The 22,355-nt window shown below is 37.2% G+C and overlaps 1 protein-coding gene across 3 annotated transcripts in view; it reads right to left on the reverse strand.

The window, feature by feature from the left end:
* camk1da (calcium/calmodulin-dependent protein kinase 1Da) overlaps positions 1-20,433 on the reverse strand; it is a 67,927-nt gene extending 47,494 nt beyond the window's left edge. For 2 of the 3 annotated variants that reach the window (XM_067391620.1, XM_067391616.1), the window contains exon 1: positions 19,944-20,433. In XM_067391620.1, coding sequence (XP_067247721.1) covers positions 19,944-20,041 — 98 coding nt within the window. In that variant the 5' untranslated portion in view covers positions 20,042-20,433. Of the gene's footprint in view, positions 1-11,560; positions 12,075-19,943 lie in introns of those variants that run through there. The other variant, XM_067391618.1, reaches the window with a different exon arrangement.
* Positions 20,434-22,355: the final 1,922 nt, after the last annotated feature.

Here is a 22,355-nt window from a genome sequence, read left to right on the forward strand (position 1 = left end):
ATAATGTTCCTGCCAATCTTTTGGTTTAGGTTTCATGCCTATGATGCCTTAATACAGTATGTTGACTAAATAGGCAGCTCACTAGGTTTTAGGACAGAGGGCGTATGAGTGAAAGAGTGATGCCTGAATGTATCTCGAGTTATCCTCTTCATGTCTCATATTTCATGGCACAGTAGAGAGATAGAAGCTTTATCTGATGAACGTGAACAATAGAGACAAAGAAGGAAATCAGTCAGTGTAATAGCCTGTCCGGGTGCACATACACCCCTTTATGAGAGAGAGAGCGAACCAGACTAAGGTACCCCGGGCCCAGAGAAATCACACAGAGAGCATGCTGGGATATTGTGGGGATGAATCAACCTTGTTGTTGTCGTCAGTTTGAGCAGAGCAGCTGCAATGCCAATGCACAAATGCTCTCTATGCTGTTCATTAATCACTCTTAATATTGTTCAAACTTTGGATTACGTATTTAAACAACCGCCTATATACAAGTATTATACAGACAGAATTGGCAAATGCTGTGATTGCGAGAGAGGGAGTGTGATACTTGTTATACTTGACCTCACTGCAGTCCAAGACCAACATTAAGACCAGCACAACTCAAGGACAACAACCCACTGCTGTTCCGGCTGCACAAATGGGACACGCACATACAAGACACTTACATTAAAAGTCACTTTATTTAGATCCCTTCTGAGGGGACAACCTGTAATGGAACTTTTCCAAAGTAGGTCTCTCATGAAACATGGCCAGAGAGAGAAAGAGAGAGAATTGGAAGGAGAAAGAGGTGAAGTGGAAAGAGAAGCTTAATGAAAAAGAAACCTTTGAAAGGACTGAGGCAAACTCTAGAGATGGGCTGGGTGTCATTTCTCAGAAAACAAACATTCACAAATAAAATCAGTTTGAAACTAGTCTTTAGCTGACATTTGCTATTCCAAGTTGGAGATTTCATACTCATTAACTAAAGAACTTTATAACTCGCTCTATCATTAATTATTAACTGTTCATTACAATTATTAGACCATTCTTCATCGGTTCTGTGAACATGGCCCTCCAGTTAGAATTTAGAATGTTTCCTACTAGAATACTGAGAAAATTTGTATCTAGTATCTCTAAAAAGCATTTGGAGACTTAAAGTCCCCATGAAATCAAAATTGTAGTTTTTTGGCTTTTAGTATGAATATATTTGTAACGTAGAGGGAAGTCCACTGGAGGCGAGCGTAGGTAGAACCCAAGTGCAGTTTAATTACATAAATCCAAAGTACAAATGTGAACATGAACACTGGCTTGGCTCGGCTTGGCTACAGAGACATAGATCCTGACACTCACCATAGCAGGTTACATAAAACAAAGCTAGACCCGATAACGGTGGAACATGAGGGCTATAAATACAAGAACTGAATGAACACATGACTGAGACAACCAATGGGGAAGTGACACAAGGAACATGAGAACCAATGACCAAACAGAACTGAAAACCACATGACTATAAACAACCAATGAGACTATGACACATGGACTAAGGGAGAACATGAGGAGCAAGGGAAACATGACACAAACAAGCAACATGAAACAAACTATAAAATAAAACATAAAATCAAAAACATGAACACAAACACCTGTGTTTAGCTTATCTATGAGCTAAAGTGCTCCAAAACAATGACAAAATTCTCATTTAGAAGATATACGCCTTCAAAACTTACAGTCTCTCATTTCCACCGATATGGATCAACGATTTTGATGACATCACTCTGCACTTCAGCTTCTCATAAGATTTTCTGTCCAATCAAATGCTCTCTAGAATCTAAAGCGCCCCAACATTATAAATATATACGCTGAAGCTGTGGCTGAAATTGGTCACTTGTTCACACAATTACGATTTTCTACATGGTAAATGGGACATAATGCACTATATAGGGGATAGGGAATGATTCAAACAGTGTATCTATGCTTTCCATTGGAGCGAATGAAGTCTGGTTTAACTCACATAGGTGTCAAGCGAACCACTGCAGCACGCACACAGTCTGCTCCGGTCCAAAGACGCGATAGCACAGAAAAAACATATCAGACCCATTTGAATTCTGCACAGAATGCTGTAAAGCAATATGGACGAGATTAGGAGGAGAAACGGTTAGAAATTAGGAGGATACTCAGGCTTTACCAAGTTCAACAGCTCTGGCCGAACTGTGATATAAACAAAACGGTATTGGCTATTTTAAAAAAGGGGAGGAGCCACCCTCTCTTCCTGTTTCGGTGGTCAACTAGGCATGTGACGGTATCAAATTGTCATGTTGCGATTAATTGATTTTGTAAGCTTTTGTCACGGTATACGGTATTATCACGGTATTAAAATAAGTTGCAAAACCATTTGTCATAGTTTAACAGGTTTAAGAACTCTTTTTGTAATAAAACAAAACAACTCTGACTGAAATTTTCAAACAGATTAAATGCAAAAGAATTAGGCTATAAAGAACAACAGATAACGCTTTACTCTATTTAATGCATTAACTAAGATTGAGCAATAGCTACATTTGTTACAGAAAGTGTTATTTTTTGTTAATGTTAGTTTAGAAACACAACTGATCATTGTTAGTTTTATCTCAGGTCCATTAAATAAGTTATTTTGATTTTAGTAATGTTATTAAATAGTAACTAAGAAATTAACATTAATTAATAACAATTAATACTTTATAAGTATTTTATTGTCAGTTTAGTGATAATGAATTAACATGTTAACTAATGAAGCTGTATGTTTTCAAAGTTTTACTGAACAATAACAAATAATCAGAACATTTCTAATCATTAGGGCATGTTGTAGTCCAGATTAAAATATAAAAATGTTTAGGTTTGAAAATAAATATCCTTTTAAATCTTTTTTAAGTATTCAGTATTTGGTGCTGTGATGAACAACACTGAGATTACAAAAAAATGAATGGCTGTTTGAAGCATTTTAAAAACTTCACTAGCGCAGTTACTTTGTTTGCACGGTTTCCATGGTAACCGCTGCATGCTGCTGTTCCATCAGCGCCCTCTGCTGTCAGAGAGTGATCGCGCACTTTCATTCAGCTCGTCTCCTTCACTGGTTACGCCATGTGCTTCTCGTGCACGTTGGGATTGTTTACATCTGAGCGCGTGTCCTTTTGACGTAGAATACAGCGGTGTTGTGCATTTTATACAATTGATGGGTAAAGTATTCTTAATTGCCTTATAAAAAATTAATAATTGGTAATAAATTATTATTTACGGTATTCTGAAGTGCCGACGATTACAATATCGTGCATATTCATTATCGCGATTTATCGCATTACCGAATATCGGCACAAGTCTATGGTCAACACATTGAATAATGCTGTGCATTCCAAGGCACTTCAGTGGGCCTTTAAGCCACATTTAAAAATGTATGGATGTCACTGCATTAGATAGCACAATATCAAACCAGGTGGCATATAATATACTAGATTATGAGGACAAGTAAAGAAATCTGTCCAGATATGATTATGAAATATGAACAGAATCGTTTGCAGGTGTGAGGTAATGATTACGAATAGAATTGTTTGCAGTTTTGGGTAGTATATGCCAGGAGCTACACTGTGGTGGCAAGTGCTGTGATGTGTAGACCAACTGGCATTTAGCACTGGGGTAATGACTGAGCTTTCAGATATCTGGGGTCGGTCTCCCCTGGGGACATGCTGACATCCCTCTCGCTCAGCAGGTCAGCTTGTGTTCTGACTGAAGCTGGCATGCTTGTTATACAAGAGAAGGTTTACAAAATGTTGCAGAACGCTTGCGAACTCTGGCAGTGTTTCCTTGTGGGAGGGTGTGGTGGGTGATGAACACAATGAAGAAAATGAGAACTATGGCAAACGATGAACACAAAACCATCCCTGGCACTTAAACCCACACAAGGCCACTCAGCCATTCGCCTTCGAGCACCACACAATTTGCATCAATCATTGAAGTTTCAAATGTTCATATATGGTTTTGTGGCATGCCTTGCTATTTTTGACTGTTGTGGCACTTCTAATAATCACTAAGTAGTCAGAGGCATTACTAGACACAATGACCAATTTTAGCTTCAATTAAAGGTATAGTTCACCCAAAAATGAAAATTCTGTCATGTTGTTCCAAACCTGTATGAGTTTCTTTCTTCTGTTGAGCACAAAAGAAGATATTTTGAAGAATGTTGGTAACCTGACAGTTGGGGGAAAAAAATACAAAAAAATCATCAACTGTTTGGTTACCAACATTCTTCAGAATATCTTCTTTCATATTCAACAGAAGAAAAAAACTCATACACGTTTGGAACGACATAAGGATGAGTAAATGGTGACAGAGTTTTCATTTCTGGGTTAACTATCCCTTTAATAGACGTTTGTCACCACTAATGCCACTTCAAGTAGTGAATGCATTATTTAATTCAAAACTATAGTCTATATTTGCTTTTGTATAATGTTAACTGAAGCGGCTTTGTAATGGCAAGCTGCTTTGCTAGAGATGACTCTGCTGCAGTGTTGCTGTGATGTTAAGGAGGATGCCCGTCAAATGTTCTGCCTTGTTCTCTGGGTTTCCACGTGGATCGGGTCACGCTCACAGTGGGGTTCATGCAATGGGCTCGAGTCTTATAAAAGAGCAGGGAGAATGAGAATCAGATATGACAGACCAATAAAGAGTGAGAGTGAGAGAGGCAGCTGAGAATCCTGGGAACACATAAAGTCACCATGAAATCAAAACTGACAAATCTTATTTTTTATGGAATATTGCAGTATTATAAATGATTTATTTTAAAAAAATTCATGTGCCCTCATAAACTTTAATCGAAATAACTTCCCCTCCTCTTGCAGCGACATCTTTTCTCTACTCTGATGACGTTCGGCACAAGTGTGAGACAACCTGTCGCTCACATGAGATCCACCAATAGCAAACCACAACCATCCAATCGATTCCCAATGGACAAAATCAAGTCCAGCCCTACATTTTTTCTTGTTTGAGAAGCTCACTTTAAGTGATAATATATGAAAGCTTGTTTCTTCCATGAAATAAAAAATAAAAGTAAAGTAATTATGTTTTATCTCACAATTTTGACTTTTTTTTTCTAGCAATTGCCAGTTTATATCTCACGCTTCTGATGTTTTTTCTCAGAATTGCGCGATATAAGCTCACAATTGTAAATTATAAAGTTGGAATTGCATTATATACAGCCAGAACTGTGAGGGGGAAAAAGACTGACCTTTTTTCACAATTCTGACTTTATCACTGCATGTTATAAAGTCAGAAATGTGAAATATGAAGTTTATATTTTGCAATTCTGACTTTATAACACACAATTCTGACTTAATAACTTGCAATTGCGAGTTTAAATCTCGCAAATTCCAAAAAAAAAAGTCAGAATTGTGAGAAGTCATTATTTTAAATAAAAAACTCAAAACTAAAATCAATTGTGCTAAATGCTAAAATTGATTTTAAGTATTACAAAATATACAGTATGAAATTAATATTTAAGAACTATTCATTTATCAAACAATTCACAATTCTATAATCATATTTAACTTTTAATGTTGAATGATACTTGTTCATAATATCAATTTGGCACCTTGTAAACATCATTTGGTTTCCTGGCTTGCTATTTTCACAGGTACTTTCCTGTTTTGTGTGCAATAGACGGTCCGTGAAGTGGAAACTACTCTAATCCCCCTTTTCTACTCTTGTAAGGATGCAGTCAGAATCAGTGCAGGTCTTTAGTTGAAGGCCGAACAGATCATGAACAGGCTGTTCCAAAACAGTCTTTTTTTATTTAGCCTAGTTTACTTCCAGTGCCCTTTCCAATACACTTCACGCTAAGCTTCACCACTATCCTCTTCACAGACGGTCTGTTCCCTCACAAGCGGTTCCAAATTATGACTTTATCCCATACCTCCAATCGCATTGCAGGCCAGTCCTGGCTTAGCAGAGATAGTGATCGAGGAAACAACTTGACGCTTGTGAAAGAACTTAAGGTCGACGTTGATACAGATTAATGTGGCAAACGTAATAGACTTAAATTGCTGCACTATTTATCAGCGGGACTCGCAGTGAATGCCAAAGTCCTGAGCCGCTAGGCTAAATGAAGAGCTGTATTCCCGACTGGGTGGAAAACCTGGTCACTATTTATAAACAGAGGTTGATCCTACAATAATGTGTCCGAGTTCTATGTTTACGAGTATGTGACAAGTGGAAGATTGTAGATAATCGCAGTAATGTATGCTAAAAGCTAATGCAGGGAAAGAATCTTTATTCTCTCTCTTTATTTTTGGCATCAAGTATTCTGAAAGACATGCATCGAAATGGGAGGAGGAGCCTCACGGTACAAGAACTCATACTCCTTTCACTCTTCAATAAATCAAGTAGTTAATGCATGTAACTGTAATTTAATTACCTGAAAATTCTGTCATTTGGAAACCTAATTGATCATCTTTTTTTAATTAACTTGAAAGCACTGAATAATCAGTGGAACAAATGATATTGGAGGACAGGTCAAGAAATGGGACATAAAACATGTCTGTGGTTACTGAATACCAACTATTTTATTAAAACTGTAATATGTAACAAACATTTTAAACATCACATGACCTCAACTTGCATGCTTAATTCAGCATGTAGAGTCCAGTTGTCATCTTATCATCTGCATTTTTATTTGAATTGTATGTTAAAAAAATACTTTTGCCAGTCCAAAGAAAAAAATGTGTGAAAAAGTGAAAAAAGAATTGGAAATGGAAGGTCAAGCATTGTGGGATACAATATATACTATATGGCTGGCTTAAAATGAACCCAAAATCATTCAAAACCCACTTCAAAAAGGTGAACATTTATTATTAAGCAATTAAATAAATGTTTATTTTTAATTATTATTAATTAAACATATTAATAAATGTTAATTTCCAACATACATTGTGTTCAATAAGTCATTTTTTAACAATAGTTGAGTTAAATAAAACTACCCAGCAGGTTGAGCAAACAATTAAACCAACTGTTGGGTTAAAACAACCCAATTGCTTGGTTTGTCCATGTTCAACCCAACTTGGGTTGTTTTTAAACCAGCATTTTTACAGAGTGTAGGATGTAGGCTAATTTGCGTAATGGTAAAACTGACAGTACAATATACAATATAAATAAGAAAACTGTCTCTACAATATTTTAAATGGCATTCTAAAGACAGCCTTGCCCATGCTGTCCTATTACAGTTGAACACAACCGGGACAAATAGTCCCTGAAGAGGAAAACGATTTAACATGTGGTTTTATTTTTGGTTGGTGATGGTACACTAGTGACATTCATTTAGCCTGCACAGCTTTACTCTTTTAAATACTCAAATTCGTTCATGTGGAAGACAATGTGCATATGACTGCATCTTCTCAAGTTTAAAACACTGTTGGAAACCACACTCTGAAAACATTGTTACTAATGAGTAGACTATGAAACAGGAAGAATAGTATATATCAATCTACCAAAATACATCACAATTTCACAAACAAGCATTTTCACCAATGGCTGCAATGGCTGTTAATTGCACTCTCAATCCAACATTAGTGAGCTATGTTGAAATACAGGTCTTTATGAAGACATCAAGTGAAACGCTTGCTGAGATGTAATACAAACCCACTAATCACAGCTATAATATACCTGCTACACAACAATCAGGGCATAATTAATGACTCACATATGTTTAAAGGGGCTGCAAAATGTCAATAAAAGCATTGCTAGGCAAATGCTTTCCTGCCTAATGGACTTGAAAGGAGTGTCAGTGAGTCTAATCCTACTTGAAAAGAGTGGTGTGATGTGCTGTGTGCGTGGGCAGGTTTTGCTTTCCTTGTGGGCACAAAATAGTGTGGGGACGTCCCATAAAGTAGTATGGGGTTTTTCATAAAAAGGTCACTTAAGGTACTACAAACCGATTCCGAAAAAGTTGGGACACTGTACAAATTGTGAATAAAAACAGAATGCAATGATGTGGAAGTTTCAAATTTCAATATTTTATACAGAATACAACATAGATGACATATAAAATGTCATAACTGAGAAAATGTGTCATGTTAAGGGAAAAATAAGTTGATTTTAAATTTCATGGCATCAACACATCTCAAAAAAGTTGGAACAAGGCAATGTTTTTATAACAAATGTCTGGGGACTGAGGAGACAAGTTGCTCAAGTTTAGGAATAGGAATGTTGTCCCATTCTTGTCTAATACAGGCTTCTAGTTGCTCAACTGTCTTAGGTCTTCTTTGTCGCATCTTCCTCTTTATGATGCGCCAAATGTTTTCAATGGGTGAAAGATCTGGACTGCAGGCTGGCCATTTCAGTACCCGCAGCCATGATGACTTCTGACATTGTCATGTTGGAAAATGCAAGGTCTTCCCTGAAAGAGACGACATCTGGATGGGAGCATATGTTGTTCTAGAACTTGGATATACCTTTCAGCATTGATGGTGCCTTTCCAGATGTGTAAGCTGCCCATGCCACACGCACTCATGCAACCCCATACCATCAGAGATGCAGGCTTCTGAACTGAGCGCTGATAACAACTTGGGTTGTCCTTGTCCTCTTTAGTCCGGATAACATGGCGTCCCAGTTTTCCAAAAATAAAGTTTGATTCGTCTGACCACAGAACAGTTTTCCACTTTGCCACAGTCCATTTTAAATGAGCCTTGGCCCAGAGAAAACGCCTGCGCTTCTGGATCATGTTTAGATATGGCTTCTTTTTTGACCTATAGAGTTTTAGCCGGCAACGGCGAATGGCACAGTGTCACCGACAAGTGGAAGTATTCCTGAGCCCATGTTGTGATTTCCATTACAGTAGCATTCCTGTATGTGATGCAGTGCCGTCTAAGGGCCCAAAGATCACGGGGATCCAGTATGGTTTTCCGGCGTTGACCCTTACGCACAGAGATTGTTCCAGATTCTCTGAATCTTTGGATGATATTATGCACTGTAGATGATAACATTTTTCCTCTGAGAAACTCCTTTCTGATATTGCTCCACTATTTTTCGCCGCAGCATTGGGGGAATTGGTGATCCTCTGCCCATCTTGCCTTCTGGGAGACACTGCCACTCTGAGAGGCTCTTTTTATACCCAATCATGTTACCAATTGATCTAATAAGTTGCAAATTGGTCCTCCAGCTGTTCCTTATATGTACATTTAACTTTTCCGGCCTCTTATTGCTACCTGTCCCAACTTTTTTGGAATGTGTAGCTCTCATGAAATCCAAAATGAGCCGATATTTGGCATGACATTTCAAAATGTCTCACTTTCAACATTTGATATGTTATCTACATTCTATTGTGAATAAAATATAAGTTTATGAGATTTGTAAATTATTGCATTCCTTTTTTATTCACAATTTGTACAGTGTCCCAACTTTTTTGGAATCGGGTTTGTAAATAATCTCTAAATGCCTGTTATTTTCAGGATTTTAGTGGCCAGAAATATTCTTGCGATTTCATGAAACACGTTTAAAACATGACCTTATCTTGCATGCTTATTTATTTACTCATTTACTCACTCTCATGTCATTCCAAACCTGTATGATGTTCTTTCTTCTGCGGAACACAAAAGAAGATATTTTGAAAGTTTTTTTTCTTTTCATACAATAGAAGTCAATTGGGTGCAATGCTGTTTTGGACCCCATTGACTTTCAAAAATATTCTTAAAAATGTCTTCTTTTGTGTTCCACAGAAGAACAAACAACATGATGGTGAATAAATTAATTGTGATTAAACTTTACCTCATGTAAACATAATACAAAATGAAGCTATTAATCTTATAATTTAGGGATGCACCGATATGAAAATTGTGGCCGATACCGTTAACCGATAATTCTTTATATTTGAATGCCAATAACCGATATATTGGCCGATAAATCTAAATCAAAATTTTACATAATTTTTGAAAGCCTGATTACAAAAACAAAAGTCTCACCATTAAAGATTTTAAGATTTTAATTACCATAAACAGGCATGTAAACACTTTAATAGCATCTATTCCAAAGTGCAGATTCGGGGTGCTGAAAAAAACTAAGTTCATGTTCATTAATATAAAGCAGTATATTGATGGTCAAACATCTGTGCATTGGGGTAAATAATAATGGCGATAAAAATGACCACAATTGGACATAAACACATTATCGGTGCAGTCAATGACAACAGAATCTTCATTTTTGAGTGAAGTATCCCTTTAAATACACCAGGAGTTATTTATTTACTGATGGCTAAAAACAGAGAATAAGGAAAATTGTACAACCCAGATCATCAAAGTGACTGATAATGAGTATCTGTAGTTGCATTATAGTGCAACAAAGACATGTTGAAGTCTGTAAAAACACATAAGACTGTTTGTGGGTGGCGTGTTGTTGTGCCCATGTTGTCAGCAGCAGATGGGATTTGGGCATAATCTCATTCAGATTCTGCCCGCTCTTGTTAAGTGAACAAGCTTTGCTGATAAACACTGGTGACACCAGTGCAGACGGTCGTCCCCTTGGCTGAAAGCGATGGCAGGAACCAGACCGTACACTCGGCTGAACAGAAGAGCGAGCGAGCGAGCCAAAGACAGCAGAGCTTGAGGAGAGACGGAAGGGAGAGGATAATCTCCAGACGGGTTTCCTCCACCATGAAGCCCGTTTGCTTTGATCAGGGCAGATTAATCCAGCTCATGACCCCAAAGCCAAACAACTTAGTGAGTTACTGTGTAACTCCCTGCAAACCACATCCTGTCAACATGTATTGGATGAGGCGACTTTCATGAGGATCTTACAAGATCCTATCATGTAGCTTCTCCATGTTATTACCTGACGTCGACGTCACACAGCAGATGGTTGTGTGAGCTGTGCACATGGGGGGGATCAATTAGAGCGGTCACAAGATGTTTGCATTAGAGGAAACTTGCAAAACTGTGCATGCTTTTGTTCTCCAAAACAGATTGTGCCACAGGGGCCCAGTTATGAGAGAAGGGATTTCTTGCAAAGCTGTCAACTTCTTCAGAATCGAACTCAACAACACACTTTTCTGAACAGTTTGAATTTACCAAAATGAGATGTTAAAGGCCTGTTCACACAAAAAACGATAACTATATTAGCGTCCACACCAGCGGACATTATCATTCTGTTATTACAAGCGTGTGCTGCATTTTTTGTCGTCTGCCGCTTTAAAAGCTCAAGCAGGATGGATTCTGATTGGCTGTCAATGTTTTTATCATTCATCAGCTGGGGGAAAAAAAGAAACGTTCTGAAAGTGATTTCAAAGATATCGTTTCTCTGTGGCGTTTTTGTTATAGTTGTGGTGTGATCTCTGCTGTTCTTTTATATTGAGAAAGATTTTTAGAACTATATCTTTATCGCTGTAGTTATCGTCCTCGGTGTGAACGGGCCTTAATATCTGCATTTGTATTAATGGTACATCTCCACATTTTACAATATATTATCTAAAATACATTAAAATAAAAAATAAAAAACTGCTATTTTAAATTGTAATAAAATGTACTTTTGTTTGTTGAATGTAAGATTTCTTTCAAAAACATTTAAAAATCTTACTGACCTCAAACTTTTGAACGGTAGTGCATGTACTTTCATTATGGAATCTTGTTTCTCCCATGAAATAAAAAATAAATTAGGTAATTGCAACTTTTTATATCACAATTCTGACATTTTTCTCCAATTACGAGTTACATCTGGGTGTCATCAGCATAAATGTGATACAAAATGCTATATTTCTTAAAAATAGAACCAAGAGGAAGTGAACAATGAAAATATCACTGGTCCCAAAACGGAACCTTGAGGAACCCCACTAATGTGATAGAAGCTATTGATGAGGAAAAATTTCCAATTTTGACAGAAAAGGTTCTATTTTGAAGATAAGAGGCAAATCAGCTTAGAGCATGTACTGTCTTTCAACTAAAATGAAATGATCAATCGTATCAAATGCTGAGCTAAGATCTAGCTAAACTAAGGCAACACTGCTACCAGAGTCAGTCTTTACTAAAAGGTCATAAGCTACCCTATAAGAAGAGCTGACTCTGTGCTATGACCTGATCTAAAACCATCTAAAAAATCTTGCAATTCTGAGAAATAAAGTCAGAATTGTGAGATGAAAAGTTGCAATTACCTTTTTTTTTTTTTTATTTAGTGGTGGACACAAGCTTCCATATTCAGAGAAACCTATCAAAACATGAAAACAAAACAATACCTCAAAAATTAGCTGGAATTAATTGATCTGTTTTGCAAACAGTATCTTAAAATCTGTAAATGTATCTTGTTTAAAGCATGTTTATGTAAAGAAAGAAAAGGATTTCTTGCAAAGCTGTCAACTCCTTCAGACTTGAACTTAACAACACAATTTTCTGAAGAGTTTGAATTTACCCAAATGGGCTGTTAAAGGTTATGAGTGTAACACCTGCACTTTTATTTATGGCACATCTCTCTGCGAACTAGGATTGGAGGATGTAATTACGATTGAAAAAATGACACGCTTCACCTTTAAGCAATTTGTGATATTTTCTGTCAGAGTAAGCGTAACTTTCCCCCTGTCTGAACACAGACAGCGCTGAAGCTAAAGATTACACCTCGGACAGCTGACTCAGTATCTCAAGCTTACCACATCAGTGAACAGCCGTTGGGAACACTCCCAAAGACAGGAAGACACTCTCTACCGCAATAACAAAACCTTTCTGTTTCAGCGCTGCAAAAGACAAACAAACAAAAAAACAACTTTCTTTGTATTTTGTTCTTGTTTTGCAGAATAAGTATCTCATGTTTCTAACAATACACTACTGTTTAAAAGTTTGGGGGCAGTTTTTGTTTTGGAAATTAATACTTTTATTCAGCAAGGGTGCATTAGATGGTTCAAAAGTGAGAGTAAAGACTTTTTAAATTATTACCAAAAACAAAAAACTATTCCAAATAAATGCTGTTCTTTCATGAAATTAATCATGGTTTCCACAAAAATATTAAGCAGCACAACTGTTTTCAACATTAATAATAACAATAAATGTTTCTTAAGCAGCAAATCGGTATATTAGAATGAATGGAGTAATGGCTGCTAAAAAAAAATATCACAGGAATAACTTACAATATCTCAAAAAGACCTAAAAAAACAAATTTGATCAAATTTTGTTTATCCGTTTTGCAAATGGTATCTTAAAATCAGTAAATGTATCTTGTCTAAAGGATGTTTACACACAAAAAAAAAATACAAATAATAATAATTTATTACAGTAAAAACAAAAAAAAAAACTTTAACTTTTTTTGCTTCACCTGCCAACAGCTAAAAGAAACGTTTCCAGCCTGAAATATTTTTAGCAACAATTAAACTGCATTTTTTATTATTTTCACAACTGAAATACCAAAAAATGTCACATTGACAACAACCATGACAAATGGCCAATGTGACAGCAATTTTTGGTAATATAATCAAAGTACAATTCAAGTGGACAAAAATGATTTAGCGTACCTTTAAGAGACTCTCCAAACAACAACTCAGGCTTCCCTCATTTATAACAGAACACAGCGAGTATCTGTGACATGGATTTTATAATAGAATCTCATTTTGAACTCTGGCTCGCCCTGTAAAAGTCACTTTAATAAAGTACAGAGGGATATGATAGAGAGAGAGAGAGTGAGAGAGATTCTTAAATAGAGGACAAAGCCAGGAGCACAGGCCTGAAAATGGAGCAGGCAATTAAGGGCTTCATGGCCTCAATGTTTCCTCTCTCTTTTTTTATCTCTCCTCTGCCTTTCCTTTCTCTCCTCTCGAGTCACCGCACCTGGTGTACGATATGTGTGTGTTTTAGACTGTGGCTCTGAGAGTTTTCTAACAGTAGCATCATGTACACATACCTGGCGCACACGCACCTGTTGAGTGATCACATGACCTCCTGCGGCCTCTGGGCGCTTCACATACTGAATAATTCAGTTCAGAGAACAACACTGGAGGTGTTCACACACACACAGATGAAACACGACACTCAATTCTCATGTCCCTAATGTTACTAGGCACTGTAGGCAGAGTAGACAAGTCTATTTCTTCATATTCATACTGTGCAGATAATAGTATTGTTATTAGTAGTGCTTGTTAAGGTATAAGCATCACTATTACTAATGCTTCAACGGTTATGAATTTGAACAAATTAAACTTCAGTGCATAATTTGGGTCCCACTTTATATTAAGTGGCCTTAACTACTATGTACTTACATTTAAATTAATCATTTGATACAATGCACTTATTGTGTACATACATGTTTTTGCAAAAACACCTGCATGTAATTACATCTGTAATTAATTTCTGTAAGTGCATTTATAATTACACTGTTGACCCATCCCTTACACCTTAACCCACCCTTAAACCTACCCATACCACCAAACCTTACCCATATCCCACCTCAATAGCAGCAAAAGTGTTTTGCAATTCAATATGAACCCAATAAGTACATTATACTTATTTTTTGTTGTAAATAAATAGTAGTTAAGGCCACTTAATATGAAGTGGGACCATAATTTGTAACAGACATGAACGATACGTCTAATCATACATACAGCCAAGCCAAGCCAAGCCAAAAAAAAGGTCGCTCTTTGAATTTTAATAGGCAAATACTTAAGAATCTATGAATGGTTCATTATTACAGTGATTATTATGTTTCTAGCATGTTATATGTTTGGCAACAATTCTTTTAACCCTAAAAGGTGGAGTGTGTAGCTTTTCATTTCTTAAACAACCATGTAGGAAGTTGTATCATGCCATATTCCAAGATGACAATGTCAAGATTCATCAGGCTCAAATTGTGAAAAAATGTTTGGGAGGGAACATGAAGAATCATTTTCACACACAAATTGGCATTAGACCTTAAAAGGCAGGAACACACCAAGCCGACGGTCGGCCGTCGGGCAGTTTTTTTTCGTCGACCGACTAAGTTTTCTCAGTGTGTTCTGCACTGTTGGCTGAAGTTGGTCCTCGTCGGCTTTTTTACGGCAATTCGAAATGTTGAATCGGCGCCGGAGCTCGTTGGTCCGTCGGGCCATCTGATCATTCTGATTGGCTGTTCAGATACTGCCACCTGCTGGTACGGAAAGGCATTTCATCTCACGCAGGCGCAGAACTGACGTGCTACTTGGCCGTTGGCTGTCGAGCGTCGGTTTGGTGTGTCAGGGCAACTTTGGACACAGACGCTGCCGACGTGAGCCAACCCCGCAGTCTGCTTTCATCGCCACTGGTTCATCTGCTCTGGCCTAAACTCAGTGAAAGTCCTTGGGATGTGCTGGAGGAGACTTTACAGAGTGCTCACCTCTTGCATTGTCAACACAAGATATTGACCAAAAATGGATGCACTTCTCTATGGAAATAGTATCACAACATTTATTTCCATCAAGAGGTGCATCAGTTTTTGGTCAAGATCTTGTATTGACAATGCAAGAGGTGAGCACTACATAAAGCAACTACATAAATGTATCCACTAACCATTCAGAAAAGTCCAGTTTCATTCTAAAAGTTGTAACTTCTTCCTGAGTCTCTCCATTAGTGTTGACTCCGGTTTGAACAATGTAAGGATGAACACCGTTACTGACAATCCTCATTTTGCCTGCATGAGATTCTCCAGCTTTGTTGTTGTTGAGCAACCGAAGCATGAACTGTTAAAGCTCTGCCCTCCTTCCAAAAGCTTGTGCTTCGGTTGCTCAACAACAACAAAGCTGGAGAATCTCACGCAGCCAAAATGAGGATTGTCAGCAGCTTATTTGCATTTAAAGGGACACACAAAAAAACGGCGTGTTTTTGCTTACACCCAAATAGGGGCAAATTTGACAAGCTATAATAAATGATCTCTGGGGTATTCTGAGATGAAAATTCACAGACACATTCTTGGGACACCAGAGGCTTATATTACATCTTGTGAAAAGGGGGCATAATAGGTCCCCTTTAAGTATTTGCCTATTAAAATCTAAACAGCGTTTTATTTTTTTTTTTGGGGTATAATACTATATTACACTTAAAAGGAGGTGGGCTTTTTTGACTTATGCTAATAAGCTTTTACAAAACGCTTACTATACTTACAATACACAAGCCACCTCCAACCCACCATAACAGATAAAGTGAAGTAAAGAACAAAAGCTTAAATTGCTACCGTTTATGCACCTGGCCCCCAAAATTTACATCTCATGAAGAAACAGGATGGCTTACACAAGGTTTAAACGGATGGTCTGAGAGATCAGGAAATGATCTTGCAGTTGCATACACAAAGAGAGAGCGAGAAAGCTAGAAAGAGAAAGTGAAGTCGGTCTTGTGTGGTCATTCAGGGGCCAAATAAGCTAGAACTGAATGATTCATGTGACTCCAAGTGTGAGCTGGTTCGGAGAGGATGTGAAATAGCCGAGGTCTATGAGCAAAAACTGTTTAGTTTCTAAAAACATACGGTTTTAGAAAGCTGCCCCTGCAGAGTCCAACTGTTGAATTTGAAACATCCGTCAAGAATATGGGCAGAAATACCCTCCGCACTGCCGGAAACTTCAACACAGCTGTCGTTCTTTGGAAAAAGCCCTGGATAGAGTGAACTAACAGGGTTATAAGTATTCTGCGGCTTTTTCTTGCCATTTTAAACCAAATCAATAGTCAATACTTCCAAAGGAAATAATAACACTAAACTGTGAACACAGTAAAGATCAGGCATGCTGTGTACTGGTTTATAATGGCCAGTTGGATATCTGTGGGTGGATAAATAAAATCTGCGTGTGCCTGAGCGTGGGCGAAGAGAACGGTACGATGCCAGCAGCGTTTTTTTTTTATGAGGGGAAATGAAGATCGGTGAGACCCTCTTAATGGTGTGCTTGAACGGGCCAGTCAGAGTTGCCATGACTCCTGTCTCTTGGGTTGCTATGACGGCAGCGTCTTCACATTGAGCTCGGATCCACCTAATCATAGGTTTAATAGGTGTGTGCTCACAGACAGAGCTCTTCGATTACAAAACACTTGTTCAACTGAACAATCATGGTTTATTTACATAAGTGTAACCTTGTGACACCTTTTTTTAGTGATACTGTAATAATATTAACATGCAATATGTGTAAGTATCACCATGATCGTTAAAGGGGTAAATCACCGCTGGCAAAATGGCCTTTCAATAAAACTTGGCTGCCTATGTAATAGAAAGGTGGAAAAATGTTCAAATCGATGCTACCTGACTAGAGAAAACAGAGGAAAAAAGGCTGCTGTCTTCCCTTTTGTCAAATAGGTAGGACAACTTCAACACCCATAATGCACTGGGTATGTTGGAGTCCAAAGCCACTCCCACTCCTATTTAGTCAAATACGCCTTGCTTCACTGTAAACCTTAGCGCTCAAAATAATTAATTGGTTTGAGTAAACTCAAATTAAGTAAATTAGTTCAATCAAATGAACTTTTGTGAGTATTTAGAACTTTCTTTTTCTTTTGAGTTCACGAAACTGACACATTTGAAGTAATCTGAATTGTTTCATTGTTTTGAGTTTTATGAACTTGTCTCTTTTAATTTAGACAAACTTAAATTTACCTCAAACTGGGCTGGGATTTCTATTTCCCAGCATGCTTGGCCATGACACTCGAAAGGAAGAATAAATGATCAAATTAAGTGTTTTATAATGTTTTTGTGCAAGATTAATGATAAATTGGGGATTTAGTAGTGTTTAATGATTAAATTTAGAAGAGTTACTGTTACATGAGGGGTTTTGGGGGGTTACTATCATGGTGACGAGTGGAGCATGAGCTTAGTTTGCAATTGTAATTGCTGTTATGCTACTGTTATTATTATGAGATTACATGATCATTTTAAGTTAAATGTATGAATTAACTTCAAGTTAAATTCAAGTTAAGAGCAATTAAAATGTATGAAATCTGTCAGTTCTGCTAACTTAAACGTTGAATTTCTTAACTTAAATTTTTTAGTTTTGCCAACTTATTCGGGTTTACAGTGTTGAGTAGGAAATACTTCTTAGCAAACTTTTAGTCACAATAGTGTCAACTTTTTCCCGGGTGCGAGAATTAAAATTAGGGCCGTCAAGTGATTATTTGCATACAAAATAATATATGTTTGCATAATATATGTGTGAGTACTGTGTATAATTAATATGTACATATAAATGCACACAAATTAATATATATATTTAAGAGAAATATGTTATTTATGTACAAAATATTTTTATTTATATATAATTTATTATAAAAAAATAAATACATATATTTGTAAATATTTCTTAAATATATACATGAATGTGTTTGTATTTATATATACATCATAATTACACACAGTTCACCCACATATATTAGGCAAACTCAAACTTTTATTTTATATGTGATTAATTGCGATTAATCGTTTGACAGTCCTAATTAAAATATTAAACTTTTAGCTGAGGTGATTAGCTGATTTTTACCATAATGCTGTTTAAAGAGTAGACAAAGTACGATACAATTAAACCTATCCTTACAGTTAATAACCATCTGTTGATCCGACTGTCCATGGGCGGGGATACAAAAATCACAAAAGCCCTGGAGCTGTCAAAAGTCCACAGAATGATGCATTTTGTGTCATCCGCCGGACTTTTGTTGACAAATAAAAGAAGTGAACATTGCTCATATTCTACCAACATTGATTGTACCAATACAAAGAAGGTTGAAAATCAGCGAACTTACACTTTAAGTAAACCTCTCAGACGTGCATTATGAAATTTGGACACAATCTATTCAAGGACTGTCTTCCTCCAGTGCAATAATCCGACCTGGTTAATCCGACTCTCCCCTGGTTAGCACACAGAGATTAAATTACTGCAGTCAAAGCAACCAGGGCGACCCACACTACACAGGCCTGAAAGGGTGCTCAACAAAAACCATGCATCGGTGCACCTATTACTATGTAGTTAAGACATGATAGATGCATCTAGGTTCATCTTTATAGGTCCAGGAGGGATTGAATATCAGGCTAACTAACAACCTGAGAGTAAATCACTATTGTAAGGCGGATGAAAACATGCATGCATGGCGATGCAAGTGGTTGCCAACTGTGAAACAGACCCATTGTTTATCATCAAACACACGTGCATGACCACAACCGTTGCAAAAGCAACGCATGCAGGCTAACGGAAACCAAATCAAGTCCCTTTATGCATGAAACAAACACCTTTTAATTAGTTTTTTTTCAATATAAGCCAAAAAATAGCTCCACCAAAACACCTTCAGAATGCAAAAAAGAGTGCATTCTGACTCTCTGCTTTTAGATGGGGAGTGAATAATTATGAAACCATGATTAGAACATTACTGCTCCTCTTTTGTGTTGCAACAACAAAACGTTTATGCTTGGAAAACCCAGTTTAAGATGGTAGCCGGATTCTAGCTGGTCCAAAACCAGTCTGACCACCTTAAACAGGCCTTTGCTGCTAGTCTACCAGCTAATGATCATATCGGACCATTTCAGGGTGGACTTTCCAGCAGAGTTGTTAGTTATTGTTTATAGTTTAATGTCTAAAAGTGCAATGAACTTTGATTTTACTTAAAAAGGGTTGTTTTAAAACTTATTGTTAGCCGCCACCACAATTAAAATAAAGAAAGAAAGAAACTAAGTGAAAGAAATATCCTGAAGCTAATTTGATCACAAATTAATAGCCTGATTTTACAGTAGTTGTAGTGCTCAAACCAGTATCTTAAACAAGCCTAAGATGGTTTATTGGTTTTAAATGGTTTCAGATGGTCTCCTAGGCTGGTCTCCATGGGTGTCCAACCAGTAAGTACCCAAATCATCTGTAAAACCAGACCGAACTAAGAGACCAGCATTCACACTTTGGCTGGTTTAAGATAAAGTGGTAATAATAACTGCATTAACTGCTGAGCTTAGGGGAAACTATGGTTTCCTCGGTGAATTTTCATAAGTGGGTTCGTTTAGAGTCGCAAGCCAAAAACAAAGTTACTCACGTCCCAAGCACCTCTTTGAATTCAAACATCTCCTTGATATCATCGACCTGCTTCTTCCACGAGCAATCCCCGCCGGCCTCTCCGTTCTCCCGAGCCATGGTGGGAAAAAAAAAAAACCGAGGAGGACCGTAGATGGAGAAGTGAGCGCTGGAGATCCCCGGAGATTTTCCCCGCTTTCCCACGCTGCACTTCCTGCTCTTTCTTCTCTCGCCTTCCCCGGTTGTACCGTTACCAAATAACCCTGCTGAGGATCTCCCGAGTGCGCTTGTCTCCCTGTAGCAGCTTAAACGGTTTGACGTAAATAGTTTAGAGAGGCGCGTGCGTGCGTGTTTCGCCTTTGCGGTGTCTTAACGGCACCGGTGCGGGTTTATTCCGCCCCGCGCGGCTGCTGAATGTTGATCCCGCGCGGACTGATGCGCTGCATCCGTTGTTATGGCAATGAGGAGAGAGAGTGAGTGAATGAGGAGGAGGAAGATGCTGTGCTCCTCACCGCGCGACCTGACAAAGAGCAAATGCATGAGAAATATGGCAAGCCGTTTTAACATTCAACTAATAAGCATCTTTTTTTTTTTTGTTACGAGTGATTTAACAAACAAGTAAGTAAACATTTAATTGTTACTGGTTAACCAGCATGCCTATTTTAATTGCTATTCTACACTCAAAAAAAAAAAAAAAAAAAGCTGGGTTAAAAACAACCCAAGTTGGGGTTAAAATGGACAAACCCAGTGGTTGGGTTGTTTTAGTTTCATTTAACTCAACTATTGTTTGAAAATTACTGTATTGCTTGCTTAAAATGAACCCAAAATATGTTGGAAATTAACATTTATTAATATGTTTAATAAATGAACATTTATTTCCAACCTATTTTGGGTTCATTTTAAGTCAGCCATATATAATTTTTTTAAACAAAACTGCCCACCATGTTGGTCAAAATTTTAACCCAACCACTGGGTTTGTCCATTTTCAACCCAACTTTGGTTGTTTTTAGCCCAGCATTTTTTAGAGTGTATTTCTTAGTTACTTAAATCTATTCTGGCTTTACTAGTTTCTTTTCAGACAATAGTATAAATCTGAATTGTTACTAGTACCATTTTTTATCTCACTAGTAACTAACAACTTTTTTCCTTGTCACATGTAATGACTTTATAGTTCAATTAAAAATCTTACTAGTAAAACTGAAAAATATTACTAGTAATAAAGTGGATAACACACTATTGTTTAATAGGCACTGATGTCTATTAAATCTTTACTAGGAATATAGAAATAGAATACTATACTAGATACTATACTATTGCAATACAAGTAACTAAAGAATAAGTATTAGATCCAATGAACAGTTTGAACAATTAGTAGGTGTGAACCACAGATCCCAAAAGAATTCAATGGAAAAAAATAAATAAATAATTGCTACTATTAACAATGTAACAGTTGTGATAATGGCTAGCCGCAAAGGAGTGAAATAGTTCTTTCCTTGTGGAAAGAACTATAAAATTGACTTGAATAGAGACTAGTCACTATTAAAATAAGTACTGGTGTTGGCGCGCTACCCACGAGGCTATCAGAGCAGACACCGGTACTTATTTCAATAGTGACTAGTCTCTATTCAAGTCAATTTTACATATTTTTCCCACAAAACTTATAGAACTGTTGAGCTTGGGGCGACCCGAGTTCGAGTCCCGGCTCAAGGTCCTTTCCCGATCCCACTCCGCTTTCTCATAATAAAGGCAAAAACGCCAAAAAATAAATCTTTTTTACTGGTATAATGAATAATTAAATTTAAAAAAAAAAGTTTCTATTGGATTACTTCCTAGTATTTACAAATACGTTCTATTAACATAAAAAAATTATAGTTTTATGGAATAAATGTTAAAATGGCTTGCCATATGAGAGAGGAGAGGAGGAGGAGAGATCGTGTGCCTGTGTGGATTGTTCGCATTGCACCAAAAGCATGCTCAAGTCCACCTGAAAAAAAGCATGCATCCGTTCAGATCAATTGTTTTAATAAAGTCTAAATTCTTAGTGTGCCCTGTAGGAAATAAAACAGTGGCCACATTAATATAGATGCATTATGGCACGTGCAAGATGGATGATATTAATCACTGTTAATAGTTACTGCATTTTAAAGCAACAAAGTCAATCTGTTATAGGCAAAATAGTTTAGGCAAAGTCAAGGTAAAACAACACTTTGGCTACATCTGGTGGCAGTATTAGCTGGCTGATGAGGATAATAATCCACAAACCAGCTTCAGATTTCTACACATGCCTGTGTTTAGCAATAAGCTTAAAAAGTGCAGAAAATGCTTAAAATTAATTTATCGTTATTATCCAACACACCAGGATTTAATTGTAACACAAGTGTACTGTAAAAAATATTTATCTTGAGGTCGGTGGCCTTCTCACAGCAAGTTGCCA

The sequence above is a fragment of the Chanodichthys erythropterus genome, chromosome 8, assembly GCF_024489055.1.
Source record: "Chanodichthys erythropterus isolate Z2021 chromosome 8, ASM2448905v1, whole genome shotgun sequence".
In the NCBI taxonomy this organism is placed as follows: domain Eukaryota; kingdom Metazoa; phylum Chordata; class Actinopteri; order Cypriniformes; family Xenocyprididae; genus Chanodichthys; species Chanodichthys erythropterus.